The 27,200-nt window shown below is 37.1% G+C and overlaps 1 protein-coding gene across 1 annotated transcript in view; it reads right to left on the bottom strand.

Annotated features, from left to right (window-relative positions):
* Positions 1–2,294: 2,294 nt before the first annotated feature.
* Positions 2,295–27,200, bottom strand: part of LOC105223802 (uncharacterized) — a 122,852-nt gene continuing 97,946 nt past the window's right edge. The window contains exons 3-6 of the mRNA XM_011201659.4: positions 15,176–15,308; positions 12,634–12,845; positions 4,907–5,205; positions 2,295–4,821 (exon numbers count right to left, since the gene is read on the bottom strand). Coding sequence (XP_011199961.2) covers positions 4,662–4,821; positions 4,907–5,205; positions 12,634–12,845; positions 15,176–15,308 — 804 coding nt within the window. The 3' untranslated portion in view covers positions 2,295–4,661. The remainder of the gene's footprint in view (positions 4,822–4,906; positions 5,206–12,633; positions 12,846–15,175; positions 15,309–27,200) is intronic.

Below are 27,200 nucleotides of genomic sequence, written 5' to 3'. Positions count from 1 at the left end.
TTTTAAAACTTTGAAGTACCATACTTTCGAACACAAATATTCTTAATAAGTAAACCTATTTGTGGTTCTTTTAAGAAACCGTTTTGTCATAAAAAACATGCTACTCTCAACTAATCGCTTTTACATTTCAATTTTCTTACAGTTTCGCCATTAATTTTTGCAAAAAAACAATGTGATGGGTTAGGCAGTTGGATCGCAAGGCAGTTTTGATTAAAAGAACATCTAAATCTAAAACGTAGTTAACTGTAAATTGCACTTTTATTGGTAATGGTAAGTAAAATTGAATATTTTTCACTTAAAATTGAGCAGTATTCCAAGCAAAATGTTGTAGTCAGGCTGTTATCGATCAGATAAGGCTTTTACGAGTATATTACTTTTGGTGAAAAAAATATTTTTTTTGCCTTCTTCCGTATATATGGTTACCAATATCAAATATTATCTTTAAATAATTAAAAATTTAAATAAGCCGCGCTAAATTGTTTTTGTAGTGGAGACAAAGTAAAAAATACTTTATATTGACATTATTCTGTAGAAAATTGGAAGTTAAGACTCTGAAAAAGTGGTTGATGTCTCACATAGTTAAAGCCAAGATTAAGTGCTTTGTCCAGAATTTCCACTCAAACAGCATGCCGATTGGTAACTGGTTTCATTTAGCAATATCTTGGTTAGTAGTGAAACGAAGTGACGTTTCGAACACACAATTAGTATAAATCAAAAGACTGTCATAAACAAATGGAGATAGAACATGTCAGGCAGATAATCTTTTCTATTCCATTTGCATTTGAATTTAATCGAACAAGGAACTGGTGTAAATAATACACAGGCGTAGTCAAGCAAAGATAAAATTTCAAGTGTTTATACCAGTTTGTTGAGGTAACCACATACTTTTCGTTTATTTATATAAACCAAGCTTTGATTGGCCTAATTTAGGAAAGTATTAAAACAAACGTTCAACTGGTATAAATATGGACAGACATACAAAAAAATGCCAAATATGATGGAAGGTCAGTCTGTTTCATTAAATTCAACTAGAAATCTTTGTTGCTGCTTTCTCAGTTAAATTGAATATACATTAAATAAACTGGTATAATCAAAAAAATATTATTTTTTGTACCATTTCGTTGAGGTGAACACTTACTTTTGTTTATTTATATGAGCCAGACTTTGATTGGTTGAGTTTTGGAAAGTATTGAAACGAACATGCCACTGGTATAAATCGCAAGGACAAACATATAAAAAAATATCGCATTGATGGGAAAACACTCTGTTTCATTGAGTTCATCTAGAATGCTTTTGCTAGATGACTTTTGTTTAGAATTGAATCGGTTATGAAACTGGTATAAATTAAATAGACTGACATAATCGAAAATAAAGGCTACATTACAAGTTGTTATACCATTTCTTGAGTTAACCACAAAGTTTTTTACAATTAAATTATCGTCAAATCTTGATGAGTACTGAAACGAACATACAACTAGTATAAGTCATATGGAGAGACATAAAAGGATACCGAATATGATGGTGGGACACTCTGTTTTATTGAGTTCATCTAGCAACATTTGAGAGGGCTTTCTCATTTAAAATGAATCAATTAGGGAATTGCTATAAATTAAATTAACTGGCATAATTAAAAAAAAAATAAATTACAAGTGCTCAAGCCACGACATAATCTTTTGCATTTAAATAAATCAGGGTTAAATTCGTCAAAATTTGGAAAGTATTACAACGAACAAACTATTGGTATAAACGCCATAAACATATATGTACTATATAAAAGGCGATAGAATATGAATATGACACATTGCGTTTATCAAGATATCTTTTTTGCTGTTTTCTCGTTCAAAATGAATCAATTAATGAATTGGTATAAATTCAATAAACTGGTATAAACATAAAAAATGATTTAATTAGAAGTGTTTGCTAAAGCATACATATACTCTTTTGCATTTAAACAAACCGGGCTTACATTTGCCAAAATTTAGAATGTATTAAAACGAACAAACTATTGGTATAAACTTCATAAATACATAGATACAGTTATACAACGGTGACGAGATATGATGGGAAGACACATTGCATTCATCTAGTTACCATTCCTAGTTTAAGCTGAATCAATTAGGGAACTGGTATAAAATCAACAGACTGGTATAATCAAGAAAAGTTAGATTTTAAGGCGTGTTTACCACTTTAATATAAAATCAAGATTATCTTTTGTATTTAAATAAACTAGACACCTCTGTTGTGGCTTTCTTTTATGCAATTTGCTGATATGGAAGCGGACATAGTGAGCAGGAAAATTGCGAATCGAAGACAGCTAAAGTTTTTAGAACGAAGTTTTGACATAGCGAGGAAAGACAGCTAAAGTTTCTAATACATACAGTTAATATACTCTTCTCAACAAATGTAATAACCTCTGGCGATACTACTTTTTTGCAACGCAACTTGAAGTTCAGTTCTTCTGGAACATAATAATCGATTTTTTTCGATTTCCGATTAGATTTACGAGTCTTCTTTGCAATTTTAAGCCTAGCAGTTGAAAATTGAAATACGGAAATAGTCTAAAATCCCTTTACCGAGTCTGGTTTTAGAACACACTGCTTTGGAAGTAACAGTTTCTCATTTCTATAGCTGCTACTAACTAACAAACCCTCAATAATTCGAAAATGGTTGTTGCAGTCGCTAAAGAGTTTAAAGCGCACACATACATGTATGCTCTGAGCTAATTATATATTATATAGTATGTGTATATTTGTGTAATTTAAAATAGCTAGTCTTATAAATATTTATTAAACACATCATAAATATACATATACAAAATAACTAAAATAATTGACTAGAAAAAAAAATAATAAACTTAAATAATTGCTTATGCAGTACAAAGTACATGGTAAAAAATATAAAAAATAATAATAATATTTAATATGTATGTACATACATTTGCTGTTAATTTAAAGTGTGTTCAACTTAATTTGGCAGAAAATACTAATTTTCTTATACACTTGTGACTAATTACAGTTAAAAAATATAGTTTAATTATTGCAAATAGTAGAAAAATGTACAAAAAATCATTAGTTAATAAACATAACTTAAAATATATAGGCATGTACATATGTAAATGCTTAAATTCGTCTAATTTTAATGCGTGTATATTTAAAGTGCTTTAACATTAGTTACATATTACTAAATTAACGCAGTCAAAATATCAATGGAATTGCTTTTCATTTTTCTCAGTGTATCAATATTAGTAAGTAAAACTAACGCTTTAACTTTACAAATGCACAACTTGTATATTTGTGTGTGTGTGTAATATGGTTTAATACTATTATTAATATTATTTATTTATTTATTAATTTTAGTTGTGTAACGTTTAACAATAATTTTAGATAAATTCTATTTAATAGCGTATTTGATTGATATTACATATTTATCGTCAACTACAATTCACTACATATGTATGTATGTATGTATGTATGTATATACTTAGTAAAAAGTTCGCTGTTAAAAGTCTTCTCAAATCATATGTCTAGGTTTCGTATATTAAAACAATGTAAATTGCATGCATTGCTTACATGGAAGTTTATAAGTGATAATTGATGGGAGTTAAAGCACTCGCTAAATGCATTAGGGTGCGCACACATTTTTTAGTACAAATGATACAAACACATGCATACATGGTATGATATAATATGTATATACATAAGGTGGGTTAAAAAATTTAAATTTTTTGTTTTATTTTTAACCACCCTAATGCATATACATATTTATATTAGTATGCATCGTCATCTAAAATGCAAAATAACGTAACATCACTTCTCATAAGTTTACAACTGAAGGAAACCCGATATAATAGAAACAAAATTTGAGTTTTGGTTATAAATTGGTTATATATCGGTTATATCTGACAGCGGCAGTTGAAAATAAATTTACAGGCGAAAGAAAAAATTATAATAGAAACAACTCATATAAACAAAATCTGAGTTTTGGTTATAAAATGGTTATATAGTGGTTATGTATACGTTATGTATTGGTTACATATCGGTTAAAAATTCATAAGACATATGTACATACATATATGTAATATGATGTAGCGAATCGTAAGCAATAAAGAACTCAATTTCCAACAAAATGAATCTTTTGGTTATAAAGTGGTTATGTATTAGTTATATATCGGTTAAAGTTTATGGTAGCTACTACAAACAAATATGTAATATGATGTAGTGCATTATTAGCATTAAAAAACGCAATTTCGAATTTTTGGTGATACGTTATTTTGCATTTTAACTGGCGTTATACAAGATATGCATGCGTTTTGCATCAAACTGGAAAGTATGTATTTTTGACTTATGCGAGTTTAAGTTTAAAATTTTAAATCACATTTAATTATTAATGCATAAATTTCATTTTGCTGCTTATTATTGTACGTTATCTCATTTGAGTATTTTCTTCGAAAAAATTTCAATCCTCACGCCATTTAACTCCAACAAATTTGCCATACATTTTTTCAATTTTTTTTAATAACTTCTCACTTTTTTCCCACCCTTCATAAGTAGTTTCGTCTAATTTGTATCGAATAAATTAATTATTTTAATTATTAAAAGTTATTAATACTTAATTTTAGTTTCATTTTTGCAATTAAATGCATGTCTAATGAATAATTCGTTTCAATGGTAATCACTGCTGGAGAGCGCGTTCGTCGCCATCATCACCGGCTCAGTCAAGGCGGCTGACAATTGCTCCTCGCGCCGCGGACAGCGTCCAAACTTTTTGATGTAGTTGCCGTGCTCGCATGTGGGCGGCTTACAGCGGCCCTCGCTTATGCATCTGCGTGCAAGAAATTATAAATTTTAATTAATATTTTTATACACAATATAATTGTAATTTTAATGCTATAAGCCAATGTACTCACTTGCGATCGATCATCGAGAAATGCTCCATGCCGCGTTTGAGCCAGTCACAGCCGGTGTTGCCGGACGAGCAATCGCAGCGACAAAAGCCGTCTTCTTGCAATATTTTCTCATACAATTTGGGACAATTACAGTTGACTATCGTTGCGTGTCGCATTGTCTGTCCGCCATAGGTCATGTCGTACATTGCCATATTGTGGTATTCGTCGACCGGTTGACGCGTCTTCTCCACACAGTGACATTCCGTGTGATTAACGAATGTTAAACGTTCGACGGTGCCCTTTTCATTGATGCTGTGAACCTATGCATGCAAATATAAATTGTAAAAATTATTTTTTGATAAAAAAATTCTGGAATTAATAATAGCATGTATTCGATAAAGCAAAATAGTCAAGAAATCGTAACATATACATAGACGATCCGTGTTTCAATATAGTCTCACAAATCACACCGAAAAAAGTCACAAAAGCAACAGTTCGAAGAAACTTATCAAAGCAATATAAGATTTTTTTGGTTCTAAACCAACATTATTAGGTTATAACCATACAAATATGAATATAACATTTTTGGGAGCACCGCTTATGAGTTTATTGCAGAAAAGAGAGTCGAGTTTGCTTTAAAGAAGACACGTTCACATCTTATATGAAAACACTAAACCTATCCTTCAACGCTGAAATAGATCCTATATACTATCTAAATATCCTCTAAGTCATTCCCATCACAGTCGGGTCTAAGTAACCGGAACGGATTCGGATTTTTATCCGGCCACGTACTGTTAACTCGGCACCATTCCTCGAAATTTCGTCAGAAATGTTTTATACCGCTACAACAACAACATCCTCTAAATCACTCTTCGTAATTCACGAAAAGACCTCTGCATAAGCCGTTGAACTTCTATGAAAAGTCAAGCGGATCAGGATATTTCTATACGGATGGATATGGATGGAAACTGATTTGCTTCAATATTGGTGCCAATCATATTATTACGAACTTTACAAAGGGATTCGTATAATATATTTAATACGAAAATAATCTTTCTTCTTCAATAATAAAGATTGGGGTAGACACCGCTAACGCGGTTTTAGCCGAGTTGTGATAGCGTCGAATATTTTCAGAACTTGAGCCGCTGTCCCCTAATTTGCTGAATTATATCAATGTCTTCTTATATCTCGTACAGCTCATCGTTCTATCGAATGCGATATTCGCCGTTGCCAATGCGCAAAGGACCGTAAATCTTCCGCAGAACCTATCTCTCGAAAACTCGTAACGTTTCTCGTCTTCGACAACAACATAGTAGTATGTGTCAATGTCTATCACAACATGATCGATCTGGTTGGTGGTTTTTTGATCCGGAGACACCCAGTTAGCTTGATGAATTTTTCTATGCAACCCATTTGGGGATGTTTCATCATGGAGGCTAAATTTACTGAACGTTGTGCCAAAGATACCTCCTTTGCCCACTCCAGCGTTAAAGTCGTCAAGCATGGTTTTAACCTCGTGGCGGGGGCAGCTCTCATAAGTGCAATCCAAGCGCTCATGGAATTCATCTTTGATCCTTCCTTCCAACGGGGCGCGGCCGCCAATCAGCGATATGCTGAAGACCTTCGCTTTGATACGGATTGTGGCTAGACATTGATCCACCAGGCTGAGTGCCAGACTCGGCGACGGAGTCTCTCTCCCACCACGATTTCCACACCGAATTTACGCCCCTTTATAGGGTCACTGTAGTAAACGCCACAAGGACCTGCTTGCCTAAATCCGGGACCCATCCTTCGAATTTCTTGGACTGCGGTGATGTCAGCCATAACTCTAACTAAGGCATCAACCAGCTGAGCAGAGGCACCTTCCCAATTAAGGGACCGGATATTCCAGGTGCATGCCCTTAAATCGTAATCCTTAACACGTTTGCAGGGGTCGTCATCAAAATGGGGGTCTCTCATCAGAGGCTGTTTTTTTACTTTTCATTGGGAGTCTTTTTTACGTGGCGTGCCCCAAACACAGCGAACAATCGTGGGAAGGGTATTTTTCGCTTTCTCACTTCAGCTCGCTTTCAAATGAATGTTTCTTGGCTACCTAGAGGATTCTTGTTCTAAGACCGGAAGTCGGAAGCTGCTTGAGCCATACGTAAAAGTATCGTTTCTGGTCACTCCCAAGGGAATGGGTTTCAGGAAACTTTCCTTTGTAATCCATCCATTATGCAAGGCATACTTCTTATTATCTCTGGAAGACAACTTCATTTAGATATTTCCCAGTAAAATTCTTACACTTCATAGCTTTATACCGATCCTACTTTATCAAATTCCATCAAAACCGCTTATCAACCGATAAAGCACATTCCAAAGTCTACTGAGTTGCATGCCACAACTGAGTAAATCTACAAAACAACACTTGATGCCAGTTAGCGGAGGCTTTTACAACCACCTGTTGCACTTTCACCGTTAGTGACCGCCGCCATGACGCGTAGGTGCTTCAAGTTAATCCGCTCATAAATCGAATGCAATTAAATTGCAAATCCTACAAATTGCTTTCAGACGAAAACCATCAAACAACGCTGGAGAAAGAGCAAATAAATAAATATACATACATACAAACATATATACATACATACATATGGTATAAACGAATTTATAAACGCACACTATTGCCTATACATGCATACAAAGGCACGTAAGCCTCTAAACTGCAAATGAAATTGCATAATAAATTGATATGCACATTATCCGTTGACGTGGAGCAAATAAAACAAACAACCGTCACAGCAACAACGGACCAGCAGGCGATCATAGCGCCGACAAATACACAAACTTACGAACATTTGCGCTGCTGGGCGACACGCCGGTCAAGCTGTGGCAACGCGAAAAATCCTTGAGGCACCATCAAATGCCATAAAAACAAGCGGCAGTCAAACAACTTATTTACTTTCCACGCCGCATGCGCTGCCGTGCCACCCACGTGCGCGCAACCTTGCCACTCTGCAATCACTCACTCACGCTTCGTGCCGCGGCAACGGCGTCGGCGGCATTCACTAAAAGAAATCTATCACCGGCCCACCGACGACCAGGCCGGGCCACCCAATTATGCCACGAACAACTCCTGATTTTCCCTAAGCACTGCACGCCACAGCGGTTGGCCACAGAAGTCAACGACGAGTCAACGTCGCTGCCACCTTCACCGCCAAACGCCCGTAGGTCTTAATATGCAGATTTCCGTCATTCGAAGCTATTTAATTAATTTACTCACATTTTATATCAGCTGGAAAAAGAAATATTCACGCTCTGCCTGTCTGCGCCGCTATTACTACACATGTATCTGTGGCACTTATCTACAGTGCTATCGGTCTGCGCAAAGCCCGCACTGACCACGAACTGTCTGTCTGCTGTGGACTGCTTACACACTTGGCCTGTTTGACTGGCAATGAGGCGATTATGAGTTTGCATAACAACCGGTGATGTGGGCAGTGGAGCTGATGCGATCATTTTTTACTCCCATTCGGTAAGATTTGACTGATAGCCACAACGAAACTGACACCAACCAACTCTGTCTGGTGATAACTACATTAGCTAAGCAAGTGGTCACGCGATATGTAATATTTGTAACTGTATATCGTCTAAACTGTATGACATTTGTCTAAACCTTAACTGCATATATTTAAAATGGAAAGTGAAGTCGCAATATTAAAGGTCAAATTGATGAATGGCTCAATTTAAACTCATTTTACATGAGCTCATGTTACATGTTAAGGATTTGTTCAGTTAATGGTTATTTACAACACCTTCAACTATTTGGTATATTATATAAATATTGATTTATCTTTCTCTTTATTGGCGTAGACACCGCTTACAAGGTTATAGCCGAGTTCACAACAGCACGTTCATCGTTCTTCCTTCCCGCTGTTTGGCGCCAATTGGAGATTCCAAGTGTAGCCAGGTCCTTCACCACCTATGTATGTCAATAACGTCGTATAATTCGTACAGCTCATCTTTCCATCGACTGCGATATACGCCGTTACCAATGCCCAAAGGACCATAAATCTTCCGCAGAACCTCTCTCTCGAAAACTCGTAACTTGGACTCTTCAGATGCACCATATAGCAGGTCGAGTCTATCCACCATCAATACTACCCAAAAGTAACTGTGTGGTATGCGCTGTGTTGCTAGCTTTCCAAGATCTGAGGTGTTTCTCTAGAGCCCACTGCTTCAAACAACCCTCAAAGCTAACGTCTGGGGCAGCTTTGGAGAATTGTATTTTCCGAGTTAACTACTGAGAGTCTAGTTATTATTCTTAATTACCGGCTTCGCGGCCCACCAGTAGAGCTTTCCACATCTACACGGACGTATCAAAACTTCCCGAATCTTTTGTATTATCTGTGGCACAAATCAGGATGAGATGGAATGCCTTAAGGACATGCAGCCTCACCAAGATCATGTGCAAAGGAGTGGAAATAAAACACATAAGTTTTCTACTCACACAGTCTCGAAAATACTGCAGGACGGTTGTTAGCCCAGTCTCAATCATCACATCTAATAACTCCCATTAACGATGACACATGTAGAAAGTACAGGGAAATAGACATGAGAGAGACGGTTGAGTATCTCCTCTGCTTTTGTCCGCTCATATCTAGAACTCGACTGAGATAAACTGAGCTGATTCGTATTTACAAAGTTATTCGGATATCTTAAAACTATTTCAGGAATCCCCAACTTGGAATATTGGGTAGAAACTACCTTGATATATGTCTTGAAAAACAAAAATATTCTATTCGGATAATTGAAGCTAGAACTGTAAAACAATGCATCTATTCCCCACTACTAAAAGCTGGAAAGCTACCTATAACAAACTAATAAAAAAAGGGATTTACGCCACTTGCATGTGAATTGGTTGACTCTCTAGATTTCAAAAATATTGAACAACTAAAGCTTAGATTTCATACTGTCTGAAAGGATAAAGAAATACTCTTGGGATCCAGGAAACACCATTTCATTTCAAAGAACTAATTATTGGCTTCTTAATCAGAAGAGTATTTCATTGACTCAACACCGATACTTGACCAAAACTCTAGTTCATAATTATAACTGTGAAAATCGCACAGAAATTATTGATAAACTGTCCATAAAACTCGAAGAGGTAATGGAAAATGCTAAAAGGATAGCGCGGTTGCTCCGACCTTAACAAAAAAGGGTGGAGTTTCGACATCTAATATTTAACCAGAAACTGAAGAAATTTTCTGAAATTTTTTACTAAAAATTCAAAATTGCTTTTTAGACATCTGTGAAATCTTGATATTATAGACGTTTTTGAGTTTGTAAAATTAAAGAACATTCTCCGTCTGGTTTCTTAACATCAGCTGCGGACTCTTCAAGACGAAAATAATAGATTTATTTAGGTTGAAACGATTTGAAGAATTTGCGGTTATAGAAGAAAACTACACTTGTAAGACGCTATATACGTACCTTTCCAGTATGTTATTTACTACGAATTCAATACGAAGTTTGTAGAAAAAGTATTGTGAATTTTGAATTTTCGCGGACTACGTGTATTCGATTTTCGAAAGGGGTTGTCAATATTGAAAATTAACTGCAAGTTATGCGCAAGTTCCGAGAAACAATCCCCCAGAAATGCTCAAATTTGAGGAAGAACAAAATTTAGCTTTTGCACCATGATAACGTCACTGCTCACACATCATTTCTTTTGCTTGAACATTTGGCCAAAAACAACACATTGCAGGTGCCACTCCTCCCCTGACTTGGCCTCACTGTAACTTTTTCTAGGGGATAAAAACTGCATCGAAAGAGGAACTAAGGAAGATCACAAAAAGATTAGTTTTGTAGTCCTCTGAGGATTGCAAAAATCGCGAACAGAAGTGCAATATACGAGTATCTGGGGATGATTACTTTGAAAATGAAACATTAGATATGCTTGATTAAATAACCACTTTCTTAAGACACTCAAAATTCGCAATACTTTTTGAACCAACCTCATGTATTCGAAAAAATTAATCAAAATGATTCGGCTTATACGTCAACGTTGTTTCAACGGAGGTAATCAATGCAGTAAATATCGTAAGGACTGTCATGGACAAAAAATCTAAAATATTCACAAAATATTTTGGTTGAAAAAAATTATGAAGTTTATCGAGAGACCAAGAATTATAAAGATATCAAGGAAACGCGTTGGACATTTCGCTAATAAAAATTTGTTTAAGCGAAACCTTTGTGTAAACTGGATACCATGCGAGATCTCAATAGACCAGCTCTGGGTATCACAAAGCAACAAAAACGATAGCAAGATTTCGTGAGCCGCGAATCGAAGTTCCTTTTGCTTTCATCAACCGTAGTATCCCCCGAATCTAGCCCGATTGTCTTTTTCTTTGACTTTTTTCTCTTTCGAAATCAATAGTTAGAACCCCATTGATCCTGAATGACATATATTCTTCTTTATTGGCGTAGTCACCACTTACGCTGTTATAGACGAGATTACATCAGGGAAGGCAGTTTTCTCCTTTTTTCTGGGGGTGTTTTTTACGTGCCGGGTCCTAAACCCAGCTCACAACTCCGGGAGGAATGTTTCGCTTTCTTACTTCAGCTCGCCTTCAAACGAATATTTTTTGGCTATCCAGAGGGTACTTGGTTTAAGACCGAAAGTCGTGAGCTGCTTGAGTTATATGTAAAGGAATCGTCACTTCCAAATGAATGGCGCTCAGGGAACGATCCTGACTTGCGTGAACTTCTATCATGTGTCCTCTAAATGACCTATACCGAATTATCGAAATTTGATTTCGACAAAAAAAACTATTATTCATGACTTTTTATTAATGATTAATGTAGAAGTAGAAGAAAAGTAGACTTTAAAGCATCGTCAAAGGAAATACAAAGCTTTATATAGTGACAGAATCGCAACTATCAGTCGAGGATAGGATATTCACAGGCAAAACTTTTTGCACTGATGAGCTTCATAAGGAGCACGGTGTGGCTCAAAGATATCATAATTGAGGGAGAGGATTTTAGTCCCGATAGTTTCACAATGAGCCTTCTAAAGGACTAGATGTGTCGTTAGACACCCACTCTACCCACCTAAAACCTACCTTTTGAACCTTACTGTTATATAATACATACATATAGTACACATCAATAATAAATCCACTTGAGTTTTCAATATTTTTGATGACATAATTCTTGGAACTTTTCATTGCACAAGTCATAGTCACATGTTATTTCAGCGAATGGCGGTGCATTTAATATCCGAGGGGCGCTAAAGTGCGGAATGTGACTGCATAACTTCAGAACTAATAAGCACTACCAAATCACTTATGTATGCATATACATAACATATATACATGTATGTGTGTTTATGGAGCACACGTTTTCGGTGGCAGAACGAAATTCCGTTGACTTAACAAAAACAACACAGAGCTAGAACAGCTTAACTCGCGCCAACCGAACGCATTGGCAATTAATCAATAGCCTGGCAAGTGACCTCATTATCTTGGCTGCGCGATTGCTTGACTACCAGTCTGCCTGGCTGCATATAATTCACCATCCAGCACCAGTCACACGCACACACACATCCAAAGATCCAAACACACATAAGCATAAATTTATGCTTTAGAACGCCGCAGCGTTGAATCACTATCGCGGTGCAAACGCAAACCGATCTGGTGACGTATTGACACCCGCGAACCGACACAAAAAATTGTGAAATACTTTTTTTTTCTGCTCACACTCATACTCACATAGAAATACAAATCGACGTTTTTTGTGCGTTTCGGTGCACACGTTTGACGTTCGCTGCGGCAACAACCAGTCTCGTCGGTGCATCGGTGGAGCACCGTACAGTGCGGCGTGTAGGTCTTTGAGGGGTCGCGCTGTATGCGTTCGACGCGCCGTTGTGGTACACGACAAGCGGCTTCGCTACGAATTTGCTTAACGTGTTCGCTGGCCAAAGCTGCAAAGAGATGTCAAAAGCGATTAGTGGGCGTGGTATGGACAAAATTCTCTGATACTCGTATGTGCTTAATAGAAGCACTTAATAAATGACTAAGTTTAAAGGCTTGGAAATTTGATTAATTTTTAAGGCATACGAGCAAATAAACGTCAGCTTCGCGGTGTCTTAAATTTGCGCTACTTTGGAGAGGAAATCGGTTCCACTAAATAAGGCTTAAATTATCATGAATATGTTAGTCGTCGTAAATTGAAAGTAATCTGAAATTCACCGGTTAGGAATCGCTCTTTTCGGGTTACGCCTTGAAGATCGATTTATATTTTTAAAATCCTTAGTGGTCCGTATTATTTTATCCGTCTTTGTTTATATTTAAGTGCTAATCAAAACCGTAAAACTTTTCAAAACCTACTTCGAGATAGAAAATCCAGCAAGGAATTCCATACTCGTACATAATCTAATCGCTATATCATTAAAATTAACTTTTCTAAAAGCCCTTGTGATAAAAATAACTTAGGTTACGTTAGGTTTAAGGGCTGATTCTAACTGGACTTACTTGGACCGTAGTACGCCGGACCTTTGAATTACCTAAATATTCTAGATAATACATCATAAAACCCTTACAAATCGATCAAATGTGAAGTCTGTCACAAATTTTTTAAGACGGCTAATGTCAATATCTATAGCTTTAGAGTAAAATATTATTGAAATACTCAGTTTAAATATATCTTAGTATAAAGGCAATGAAACAGTTGAGGATAATATGACTGATGTCATTTTGTTCCATATATGCACGATAATCCGTGGCCACTGCCCAAAGGACCATAGGTCTTCCTAACCTTTCTCTCGGAAACTCGTAACGCCTGATGAGTTGATGTTGTCTTCATCCATGTCTCTGCACCATACACCATACCATTTAATCTGTGTTCGTCGAAAGACGACTTTTTTTTCAATTGCCTACTCAGTCCATAGTAACAGCTGTAGGCAAGAGTTATTCTACATTGGATTGCGAGCCTGTCGTTGTTGTAGATATTAATGCTAATTCCAAGTTAGGCGAAATTATGTACGAATTCGAAGTTACGACTGTCATTAGGGACGTGGGAGCCGAGTCGCGACTCTGAGGACTGTTTTTTTGATGACAGGAGATATTTCGTCTTGCCTTCGTTCACTACCATACCCATTTGATTCGCTTACTTATCCGTGGTTGTTAAAACCATTGATTCTTTATTTAGCTCTGCAGTTCGTATTTTATCCAGCAATATGTTGAAGAAGTCACACGATGGGGCATCCCTTTGTCAGAAACGTTACTTGGTATCGGACGGCGCGGAGAGGTCCTTCCCATCCTAACGAAGCTTTTGGCATTGCTCAACGTCAGCTTATACAGCCGCATTAGTTTTATGGGGATACCAAATTCAGACATTGCGGCATAAAGGTAGCTCCTTTGCGTGCTGTTAAAAGCAACTTTGAAATCGACGAAGAGGTGGTGTGTGTCGATCTTTTTTTCACGGGTCTTTTTAAGACGTGGCCTAAGCCACACTTATAAGGTACAATTAGATTGTTGATGGGAGACTTCAAACTTTCACACAATATGCTGGATGGAACTTTTTATGCGATGTTGAGGAAGTTTATCCCACGGTAGTTGGCGTAGATTCTCGGGTCTCCCTTTTTGTAGATTGGACTGAGCACCTTAAATTCTAATAGTAGGGCATGCTTTCGTCCGACCAATTTTACAAAGAAGCGAATACATGCTCCTTATCAGGTTGTATATACAATTCGGTAAAAGATAACCCATCCTTTGCGCGATCGATTCACGAAAAACTATTTTTAGTTCTTTGCAAATAAAAACATGTAGGCAACTTTTTCGACCTTCTTAATTTGTAACGCATTGAAATAAGAAGAATAAGTGTTTAATATAAGACACTGTTTTACGAAGCCTTTCTAACTAAGCATTCTAAGAGCCTCAAATGGACTATTGAAAAAGCCGCAAAGTATTTACACATACAGCATTTATGAAGAGGTGATCTGATCATTATGGAGAAACCGGAAACGGAGATGGCAAGCCAGAAAGAGCGAGGGATCATGTGACATCTAAAGCGAGGATAAAGCTATTGTTCTTCTTTTTGAGACTAAAAGAAGCAGTGCCAGTTGCAAAAGTATAAAATGTTTGCTAGCACCTGAGCTTAGCTCTTCCTTACTTGTTTCTATTATTTTGAAAACTTTCCAGATTTGATACAATCATTATGACAAATTAACTACTAATTTATAACAGCCTCTTTTCTCAATCCTAATCTATTTTAATAACTTACAACGAAACTATTCTATTTCTAAATTCGTACCTTTTTCATGCTTATGTTTCACATGTGAACGTCGTGTTTCCTGTACGGCGTCTGGCGTTCCCAATTCTTCCTGCTTTTGACGAGTCAATGTACCGGGAATATAGTATTGCGAATTGATATTATTAGCGTCCTCCTAAAAAATATAAATAGAAACATTTTAGGGTTAATTTTTTGGTACAAACCAATTGCAAATTAAATTTATAAAAAAAAAAAAATTATCAAATAATTAAAGACTGTGATTAAATTTAATTATTATATAACTATATTTTACTTTTTTACACTGATACATATGTATTTATACTAATATACACTGCTCGCTTTTTTGGGACACCGTTTCATTCGATATTCCCATATGAAGATACTTTATTAAAGCTTGCTATTCAGACCACCCTTGATTCTACCAGCATATGAACTTTATACCAGTTTTCTATTCGATTCATAGCGCTAAGTTATTGGTCGAATCAAAGAACGACCATATCAAAAAATTGTCATAAGTGCAGTATTGATAAACTTCATCATGAACAGAGGAAGGTTCAGAGAAGACATAGTAGAGTGGGGGTATTTTAGCCCCGATGGTTTCATAATGGTCCGTTAAAAGCCTACCTGTGTCGTCAGACATCTACTGAGCCTACCTACCTAGTCTCAAGCTAGCATATGATAAATGTTTCAATTTCTCAGCCTCTTTAATGGTATTATGACCGATTTCTTCTACTTTCGGTACCCAAGTTGTCTCATATCGTAATAGCAACATATGAGCTGGACTGTGATTACAGGGTGTTTCACTGACGCCCAATACCACATAGTAGTTTTAGCAAATACATATTTATACATGCTTATATTGCAGTACATACACACATAAGACCACAGGTGCAGTTAATAACACAGTATTCTTACAAGTATCTTATATCACACACACATTTATAAATACATTTAAGCTTCATTGTAACGGGTGATTTTTTTGAGGTTAGGATTTTCATGCATTAGTATTTGACAGATCACGTGGGATTTCAGACATGGTGTCAAAGAGAAAGATGCTCAGTATGCTTTGACATTTCATCATGAATAGACTTACTAACGAGCAACGCTTGCAAATCATTGAATTTTATTACCAAAATCAGTGTTCGGTTCTTTTCTTTTTTATCGACAAATTTTGTTCAGCGATGAGGCTCATTTCTGGTTGAATGGCTACGTAAATAAGCAAAATTGCCGCATTTGGGGTGAAGAGCAACCAGAAGCCGTTCAAGAACTGCCCATGCATCCCGAAAAATGCACTGTTTGGTGTGGTTTGTACGCTGGTGGAATCATTGGACCGTATTTTTTCAAAGATGCTGTTGGACGCAACGTTACGGTGAATGGCGATCGCTATCGTTCGATGCTAACAAACTTTTTGTTGCCAAAAATGGAAGAACTGAACTTGGTTGACATGTGGTTTCAACAAGATGGCGCTACATGCCACACAGCTCGCGATTCTATGGCCATTTTGAGGGAAAACTTCGGACAACAATTCATCTCAAGAAATGGACCCGTAAGTTGGCCACCAAGATCATGCGATTTAACGCCTTTAGACTATTTTTGTGGGGCTACGTCAAGTCTAAAGTCTACAGAAATAAGCCAGCAACTATTCCAGCTTTGGAAGACAACATTTCCGAAGAAATTCGGGCTATTCCGGCCGAAATGCTCGAAAAAGTTGCCCAAAATTGGACTTTCCGAATGGACCACCTAAGACGCAGCCGCGGTCAACATTTAAATGAAATTATCTTCAAAAAGTAAATGTCATGAACCAATCTAACGTTTCAAATAAAGAACCGATGAGATTTTGCAAATTTTATGCGTTTTTTTTTTTTAAAAAGTTATCAAGCTCTTAAAAAATCACCCTTTATATGTACGACAGCATATTTCATATGGTATCTCAGCAGCCTCTTTACATTTTATTTATCTGCTGGTTACATTGGTTTGTGGCAACAGGTGATATTTCTCTGCGGCAAGAATGTAATTTGTCAAAACACGAGACACTTGTGTAATCTGCAATTATTAACTATTCCCTTGTCGACATGGTACAAAATAAAATATGACCGCACATATTCAGAGGCGCCTGTGGACAGATACATGACATTTACATACATACTTAGAGTCTGTATAAATATGTTTTCATACTGATGTGAAGCCGGCAAATGTTTTCGACATTTTTTTAAATTGGTTGTGAGCATTTGGTACTTATGAATGTATATATATACTATATGTACATACATAGTTGTGTTATTTTTAAATTTAAATGTCGAACAGATTTTTTCAAAATAAATATCTTAAAATTGCATTAAGTGTACGAAATTAGTTTCAAACAAACATGCGACCATTTACCCATTGTTTGGTCATCAGTCACTTTGAATGCGGAAAACTATTTTTTCACGAGATCTTGTAGTGCCAGCGAACTGTGGAAGTAACTTCAGGCACCTCTTATAAAAAATTTTGTTACTAAATTCGCCTCGTCAGAAATTACATAATAGTTATCTCTAGCTCAAATGTCATACCATGGGATATTGATCATAATTTAAGGAACTCGATTTCTTTTACATGTCCACCACGGGCAGATTTGCAGAAGTCCAGACGCTGAATACAATTTTTGACGGTTTACGTTCGATATTCGTACGAAATTCTTAAATAGTCGCTGGCTTGTTGGATTAAGGTTTTCAATAAATCGATTGTGACATTCGCTGTGTGGCTTTTGGCTCCGTCTTGTTGGAACCACATATTGTCCAAGTCTGTATCATCTAATTTAGGTCAGAAATGTTCGGTTCACATTGAGCGGTAGCGATTCCCATTCACAGTAACGTGCCGTTCTTGATCTACACGGAAGAAGTAAGGTCCAATGACGCCACCGGCGCATAAACAGCATCAAACCCCAATTTTTTCGGGATGCAATGGTGACTCATGGAGTACGTGTGAATTGCTGCCTGACCTATAATCCATATTTTGCTTATTTTGGAAGCCATTCAGCCAGAAATGAACCCCGTACCTGAAGATGATTTTTCGTTGAAAATCCGGATCATTTCCAAGTTATTCCTCAGCTCAATTCACGAACATACGACAATTCTGGTGGTCAAGCGGTTTCCGTTCTAGCGTCAATTTGATCTTGTAAGAATTTAGGGCAAGATCTTTTCACAAAATTCGCCACAGCGACGTCACAGAGATGCCCAATGCTTGAAAACGACGTGTGAGAGAGCGATTTGGGCCTTCCTTACGAACAAGTTGCGATAGGTATAAATTATTCAAAGAGGGTAGCGAACGAGTTGACGCCGAACCACATCCAGGGCGGCGATCAACATCAACTGATGATCAACACATCAACAAAATAAAGGAGTTGGTGATTTTGAATCAACGACTAACAGTTAGAGACGTTACTGGCGTCGTTGGAATATCGGAAGCATCAGTGAAAACGATTTGAAAGATCATTTGGGCCTAAGAAAAGTTAAAGCACATCGGGTACCCAAGTCAATAAAATTTTTCGGAAAACAATTCGCCAATGAAATAGGTCTCTTAGACCTATTGTGGAAAAAGTCGATGAAATTATGGAACCAGAACCGTCACATAAGCAGCCATGACATCGCTAAGGAACTTAACAGTCATCCCCAAACTATGAAAATCTTAATAGATCGAATTAACATCTGCGATTTTTTGCTGAAACGAAATGAAATCGAACCATTTCTGAAGCGAATGGTAACAGGAGATGAAAAGTGAACTAAATACGACAATAATGTGTAAAAAAGTTCATGGTCCAACCGTGGTGAAGCTCAACAAATGGTCGCAAAGACGGGATTGACGCCTCGAGAAGTTATGCTGAGTGTTTATTGAGATTGGAAAGGTAAGCTGCTTCAGCCTCGTCGAACGATTGATTTTACACTTTACTCTCAACAACTGATCAGATTGAAGCCGGTAATCGAAAACAAATTCCTGACATTATTGGATATGATTACACCAGGTCAGGTCCCGGTCTATTACCATGTCGCTCAAAACCTTCTGCCACTACTAATCAGATTATGCTAAGAGTATGTGCAACCACTGAGATGACAAAGAATAATAATAAATAGTTCGTTCTTAAAATAAAGATGCTTTTAGTAATGGTCTACACAAAAGCTCAAAAGTTAGAGCACTTATTAAATTCGCCTTTCAACATTTTCTTCTTAAAACAATGAAGCTGAAGCACACCCTAAAGTTATTTTTCTTTCGTACAAATCGTCACTTTGCTCACGTAAATATCTCTTTTCTCTCTGGGAGTACACCTTATATGCCACTCGAGTATTACGTTGAAAGCACAGCAGTTAAGTTTCAAACCGCACGCTTTCATGTCGGTTTGGAATATGAGCTACTTCGTACAAACTTCGGTACAATAAAGAGTGCACAACACAACGCTCATAATAGTACTCATTTCACGCGAAATTATTCCAAAAGGCATTACAACTTGTCCTGTGCCTACACTATGTCATACCAATTTAAGTCCCCGTCGCAAAAGAAGTTCGTGATGTGTGAAATTTTATACCACATACACCTCTATGGGAAATTGTGTCCCAAGCAACAACGTGCACATTCACGTTCGACTGCCGTACGGTGAGCACGTATTCACTCATTCAAGCCACCATAAAAATGAATAATTAAAACACCCGACGGTTCGCAGTTTCATTACAATACCGAAACAATAACTACTACTTGATATATAGTGTACGAACGCTGTGTATGCTTTCCGCCTTAGGTGTGAATTCGCGTTGGCGAGTACGCTGCGTAAGTCTACATCATTGGTTGGGTGGTCGTTAAGAGCGAGCTGTTGATTTCCCAGAGGTGACATTTTCCGTTGCAGGACACTATTTGCTGTGCTGGCGCGTACAAAGGAGCGAGCCATTTCAAGTGGGACTCGTTCGTCTGTGCTTTAAAGTTGCATGCGTTGCAGCCACAGAGACGCCAGCCACAGTGACGCCAGCCAGTGATGACGCAAGATTTTTGGGTAGAACAGTGTTACGTTAACGATAAATGACATATGACCTTTTTTCCGTGAGAGTTCGAGCTGGGAAAAGCGAAAAAATAAATTTTTACGTCGAGCGCACAAAATCTTTTACGGTTATTTTATTACTGATGAAATTATCAATGAAACATTTTCCCTTTTTGTTGAAAATTTGCATGCAGCAATCAAGGGCTGACATCGCTTCTGCTCCTGTTTCGTAATTCAAAAAACAAGGTTATCTCGGTTTTTTATGAAGAGGTTGCATTGAAATAATTAATAGCTATGTATAGTTCTTTGCTGAAGCCTTTGTCCTCTCTACTTCGCCAGCATTAAGAGCAGTTATTTTCATATCTGTCTTTTCTGACCGTTTGCTTTCCGAAAATGTCCTGACAACCATAAGATCTCATATAGAGCCACAAGATTTGAACACTTAAACCTCTTCTTGTTCGTTAGGCATGCAACTGCTGAGCCCAGAAGATACTAAGGAAGAATAAAAATACCTTAAAATCAACAGATGTTTTCAATTTGCCACCAGCACATATCAGATTACAATTTAGATACATATTTGTCAAACAGGAGACTTCCCTTTAAAAGTGTCTACCAACAGGAACGAAGTAATGTTAAAATAAAATAAGACACTCAAATTTGGTCCTTATTTTGAGTGCAGAGAGTTTTAGGTCATTTATTTGTTTGAAGGTTTGAAGAAAATATCAGTCAAATGGTCATTACGACTACTACGTTTGCATTTCTACACCCATTTGCGCCAATTTTCGTTAACCTGGTGCAGCATTTCAGATGGAATTTTGGTTATAGTGCGCTGTTGTCTTCGAGCTCCTCGAGCGTTGCGTATACTTTCGATTTTACAAACCCTCAGGAAAAATAATCCAGGGTTGTTAAATCGCATTATCTTGGTGGCCATTTCCCGAAATTAACTAGTTGCCTAACTTTGCATGCAATGTGCCCAAGTTTTGTTGGTATCGGTTTCATCAAATTTCAGGGGAAAAATGTCGGCCAGTATCGTAAATATCGTATAAATCCATCCAAATACTGTAATTTTGGTTGTTGACAATTCTTTAGGTCCGAAATGAACTTCATCTGAGAAGATGATTTTTAGCTAAACGTAAATTTGTGAAACTGACAAAATGTTCCATTGACATGAACTTGACAGCCAGGAGCTGTCAAAATTGCGTTAAAGCCATCGGCAAACTCTTCTTATTCTTCATATTCTTTATTGACCTAGCGCGCCAGTCCTTCTTCCTTCTCGCTGTTTGGCGCCAAGTGGAAATTGCAAGTGTTGGTAGGTTCTTCTCCGCCTGGTAATTCCAATAGAGTGGAGGTCTTCATCTTCCTTGGCTTCGCCCGGCGGGTTTCGCGTCGAATACTCTTAGAGCTAGAGTGTTTTCATCCTTTCAGACAACATGACCTCTCCATTGACAGTTTATATACATACGAGTATTTATTTCGATATACTTCCTAAATCTCATGGTACTGTCGGTAAATAATTAAGCAAGTTAGGTGTCAGAACGTGTCGAAAATAAATAGATTGAAATATAGTTTTAAGTGCTATGACATTATGAATACTTCAGAAACACTTTCAACACCATTTTGACCCAGTTCTATGGCACGTAGATTGTCCTTTATAAAGGAAAGCTAAGTTTAGCACATAGTTCGTGAGATTTAGCTGACATTTTGTCATCCTTACACGAGCTCAATAAATGTCGATCTTAATGATTTTCTACGAAAATTTGGACTGTAGTGATAGACTCTGAACCATACACAGTACGCTGCGATTTACAAGAAAATTTAGTTTCTTGACATTCCCCTCTCCTTTAACCTACCGGTTTGTGTATAAAGTCAAAATTTGGATTTTGCCTAATTTATAAAATATTGTTAATAAAAATTCTTCATTCTTTAACCAATTGAACTTAAATTTCTAATTTTGGTATATATGTAGATGCCCATGCGAGTTCCTTACTTTTAAGAGTGGAGGTCAACCCTTTTTATGTTTTTATTTCACATACTTATGTATATGACACACTAAAAAACTTGAGCTATTTGAGCGAATCTTGGTGAACTAAACGCGAACTACTGGATTTCTCAGTTTTTTTGTAATGATAATAATTTGGATCAGTATAGTGACATGTAAATAATTGGCCAGCAGCAGTAGTGACAACCCCCACACTTAAATCAATCTTAATATCTCCCATTTCCTAAGTAGTTTTTGACTTTAAATAGACAACTCAAGCACTGAGGAGGGAATGGAATCTAGACTTAACACTTCTAGCGAGTTTTTCAACAGGGAACTACAAAAGTAGACCGATAAGGACAGCAAACTACATCATATATTTTCCGCTCTTTTGACATTTCTCTTCAGTAAGATTTGCCATTTCATCACTGGAATATATACGATCCAACAAGGAGTCGAAATTATTAAAATTTAGTACCCAGATTCGAAGTCAGTGACTTCAACTTTAAGAGCGCAACGTCCAATTTATGGTCGTCATAATAATCTTGTCAGATCAACAATTAAGCGTCTAATGAAAAAAATCAGCCGTTCTCAAGCAAATTTTGCGAAAAGATCTTGGCCCACAACCTTATAAGAACAAATTGAGGAAAAAACTGAAGCCGCTTGACCACCAGAGTCGTCGTATTTTCGTGAATTGGGCTGAGAAACAACTTGAAAATGATCCGGATTTTCATCGAAAAATCATCTTCAGCAATTAGGAACATTTCTGGCTGAATGTCTTCGTCAATAAGCAAAATATGGGTTATTGGTCAGGCAGCAAACCACACGTACAAGAGTCCATGAGTCACCTCGAAAAAAAAGTGTCTCGAAAAAAGTATGGTTTGGTACGGTTTGTGGACCGGCGACGTCATTGGGCTTCCGGATATGGACAACATGTGGTTCCAACAGGATGGCGCCACAAGTCACACAGCCGAATGTCACAATCGATTTATTGAAAACAAAATTTGGTGAACGTGGTATCTCACGAAATGACCCAGTCATTTCGCCGCCACGGTCGCGCGATTTGACGCCGTTGGATTTCGGCGGCCTATTTCGTGTAGGGCTACGTCAAGTCTAAGGTCTATGCCAACAAGCCAGCGATAATTGATGAGCTTCGTTCGAATATCGAACGTGAAATTGCAGTATTTATGCTTGAAAATCGACGAAAGTTGGGTTCAGCGTCTGGACTTCTGCAAGCGTGCCATGCAAAAGAAGTTCCATACATAATGTCATCGAATATAGTTTCACAGGAATAAAGAATTTCATTGATATCTGATACAGTTTACCTTTGAAAAACCCGTTACAAACACAGTATCTACACATTCCCATACATTTTAGAGCATTCCATTCATTTAATATTCACCATGATCAGGCACGCTCATCAGCAGCTTAACACTGATTAGGGAGAACTAAGGATTTTTCCTAATATTTAGAGTCCTAACAAATTTTTTGAAATATATAGTGTATATTTAGTACCTATAATAATTATATATATGCAATAATTTGTCTGTTCAGTGAGGACCTTGTTATATGTTCTGTGCTCACCAAAACTATTAGAACCTAATTGATGCAAGCAACTGTTTGGAAACTAAAGAGTTGAACGCGTATGCAAAAACAAACACAAAAACAAAAAACTATACATTTTAACACAACAAACAAACAAATGGGTAAATAAACTTTTTAATAGGTTTTTAAATTAAATTTTTAAAATATTTTCGCACTTTCATTATTCATATTTTTTCATGAAGTGGAACGCTTATGTGAGTGCCACATAATACAAAGAAATATGTACGACTTTTGAATGTAGAAATTGCTCAAAATAAATATCAATTTATCAGCCTTTGTCCGCCGTATGACACTGTGAAGCCAGTCGTGGTGACGTTCACTTGATTTATGATTCCGCTGTGACCACTAGCGCCATCCATTCAACTTGACTGTTTACTCGCTCACACAAAATATTGCCCACACACGCGCTCTACATGCATACCTGAACATTTACGAGTGTGTATGTATTCAAATGTATATATATATATGTGTGTGTGCATTTAGAAATTTTGTGTTTTCAAAGCCATTGGGCTACGTTGTCACGAGCTAAATCAGTTTCACATATTTTATTGGGCAATGTTTCTTCAAAGAAAAACTAACAATGCAATTAAAACTTAATGTGTTTAGAAGATTTCGTTTTTTTTCTGAAAACACTCACACTTACTTAGCATTAGCCGAAGGGGTTATCAAATGAAAAGCGAAGTGCAGAACTCATTAGCTGACTTTCGAATTTTCGAATTCCTTATGAAGTACAAGCTTTTACATTTTTATGCGTAGACGCAGATAAGCTTGTCTCATGGCAAATATTATGGCTTGTAGCGCTGTCAACATTAAGCTACTTCATCAGCTCTCGCAGACGCATATTTTCCGCTTTGTATTAACCCGCTTGTTCGGTAAGTCGCGCCTATAAAGTAATGAAATATTCGCGCGCCAATACAATGCTGGTGCTTCAGAACACTTGCGACCATCTTTTTATGGCGGCAGTAAAAGTTCAATTTGCAACATTGCCGCATAAACAGCAGTCTGTGAAAACATTTACAAGCCAACTCTGTTACAAAATTGTACAAGATAACCTTTAGAAATGGTAAATGACGACAGCTCAAAAGACAATATCAGCATTTATGTAAAGATTTATATAGCTTCTCTAAAATATTGCCATCTCGATTTCAATTACTCGAATTGCATTGCGCAATAAATATTTTCGTAGGTGGTTCTAGCGAATATCAAACTAAAGTTGCTCATATTGGTAACTGAAGTGTGAACATGTCTTTATCTACATCATAGCACTCTTTTACCTCTTTAAAAAGTATGCATTTTCAAGACAAAATATTATCATAAATAAAATTACCTCAGGTTCGACATATAATACATTGTCACAAAGTATCCGGTAAATAAAATGCGAAATATTTAATTTTTCATCAATATTTATTTTGTCGCCATCAAAGTATTCTTCACCGATTTTTCAATCCTCGAAACACTTTTCATAACCAGTTTTTGGAATGGCCATCAGCTCCTTCAGCGAATTTTGTTTTATCTCTTCGATTGTTTGCGGAACAAGAAAAAATCCTACGCAGCCAAATATGGTTGATCGGTGGTATTCATTCCGTTTTTGGCTTTAAATTCGGTCACAATCATGGCTCGATGCGATGGTGCATGGTAAAATCCATGAATTGCTCTTCCACAATTCTGACCGTTTCGACAGATATTCTCCCACAAACGCCTCAATAAGGCCAAATAGAACTCTTTATTGACCATCTGTCCTTAGGGAACAAATTCATGATACACCAAACTATGAATATCGATAAAAACAATGGGCATAACCTTGATTTTTGAGCTTTTACGTCCTTTTTTTTTTTTTTGGTTTCGGCTTGTTTTTTCTTCCATTCCGCTAATTGTTCACTAGTTTGCATGTCAAACTCATAATTTTAGTGCTCTCCATGAATGTGATATCGGAATTTGCACAATTAAGTATGCCCAAAGAGACTTGCTTTATCGTGACGAGTCGAGCAAGAACGCCTTTCATACCCAAATATCCACCAAAATCATTCGAACGGACTTGGGAGATGTGTCGAGCTCTCTTACCACCTCTCTGATACTTCTCTGACAATTTTTCACTACACTTTTTTTAACATTTTCATCAGTGGAAGAGGTCGAAGGTCGTCCAGAACGAGGCATGCCTTCAACATTTTCTCGACCCCCTGTGAAGGCTTTGTACCACATTAGGATTGTGTATTTGATAAAACAGAACCAAAATAAGCCTTATCGAACATTCGCAATAATTCCGCATACGAAATTTGGTTACAAAAACAAAATTTGAAACAAATACTTTGTTCGACATCAAAGGTGACACACTGATTATAGCGACCCTCCAACTTTTCGGTACAATTTTTGTAGTACGATTTGGCCTTTGCTTCAAGATAGACCCCTTCCCAGCGAGCATTTTTTTGAGATTTGAGAACAGGAAAAAGCCGCTGCGGCTCACATGTGGAGACAACGGTGGATGCGGAAACAATTCGAAGCCCAATTAATGGATTTTTGCCATCGATTTCACTGACTTGTGACACGGTGCATTGTCTTACACGGTGTTGAATTGTTTCCACCTCATCTTCTTCCGCAGATGACGTCTGGTAGGATTCCCAGCGTTACTAAGTGGATGACAGCAGGTCATTGCCTGTTAAAAGATCCAAAACTATGGAGATGTTAGCTTTACTAAGTGCAAAGAGATCACTAGATCTTTTGCGATCGATCTTGAGCCGATGTTGGCCCAAATTTTCGCGAATCCCAGCTATCGAGTAGTAGAACACAAGACGGTAATAAGATTCGATTCGCTCCTATTCTACCGATATCGCTTCTGTCTAGCTTATCAGCTTTACAGTTTCCTACGATTCCGCTGTGGCCTGGTACCCATACCAATCTTATCACAAAGACTCTCGATGCTATTGATATCGAAGCTAGGCACTCTTTGAATAGGCCTGAACGCACTGTTAATGAGCTCAAGGCTATATTTGTTTTGCTTTTTAGTTAAAATTATCCCAAAATATAAGACCAACCAATGAGATCGGTTTTTGCATTTTAGTTAACCATTTGTCGAACATATTCTTAATATGTCCGAACACCTTCGATAGTGTAATGCTGGATTCTGTAAGCTTTTATCTATATATTTTGAATTAAAGCAAAATTATACAGATACATATTAGCAAACAGTTATTCAATACATACCAAAATATATAGTATAGGGTGGGCCATATAAAATTTTAAATTTCGAAGATAGGACGTAAAAGATTGAGTGTAGCGTTTGCTGTACGTAGCGCCGTCCTGCTGGAACCAAATGTTGTCCAAGTTTTCCTCTTCAATTTGCTTGAAGAAAAATTCGGTTAACATTGGGCGATATCGCTCACCATTGATGGTTACGGTTCCTTCTTCAGTTTCGAAGAAAAATCCGCACCATACAGTGATTTGTGCTGGGTGCATCGGCTTCTCGACGA

The sequence above is a fragment of the Bactrocera dorsalis genome, chromosome 1 (assembly GCF_023373825.1).
Source record: "Bactrocera dorsalis isolate Fly_Bdor chromosome 1, ASM2337382v1, whole genome shotgun sequence".
Lineage (NCBI taxonomy): Eukaryota > Metazoa > Arthropoda > Insecta > Diptera > Tephritidae > Bactrocera > Bactrocera dorsalis.
This window is presented reverse-complemented; position numbering and strand designations above follow the sequence as displayed.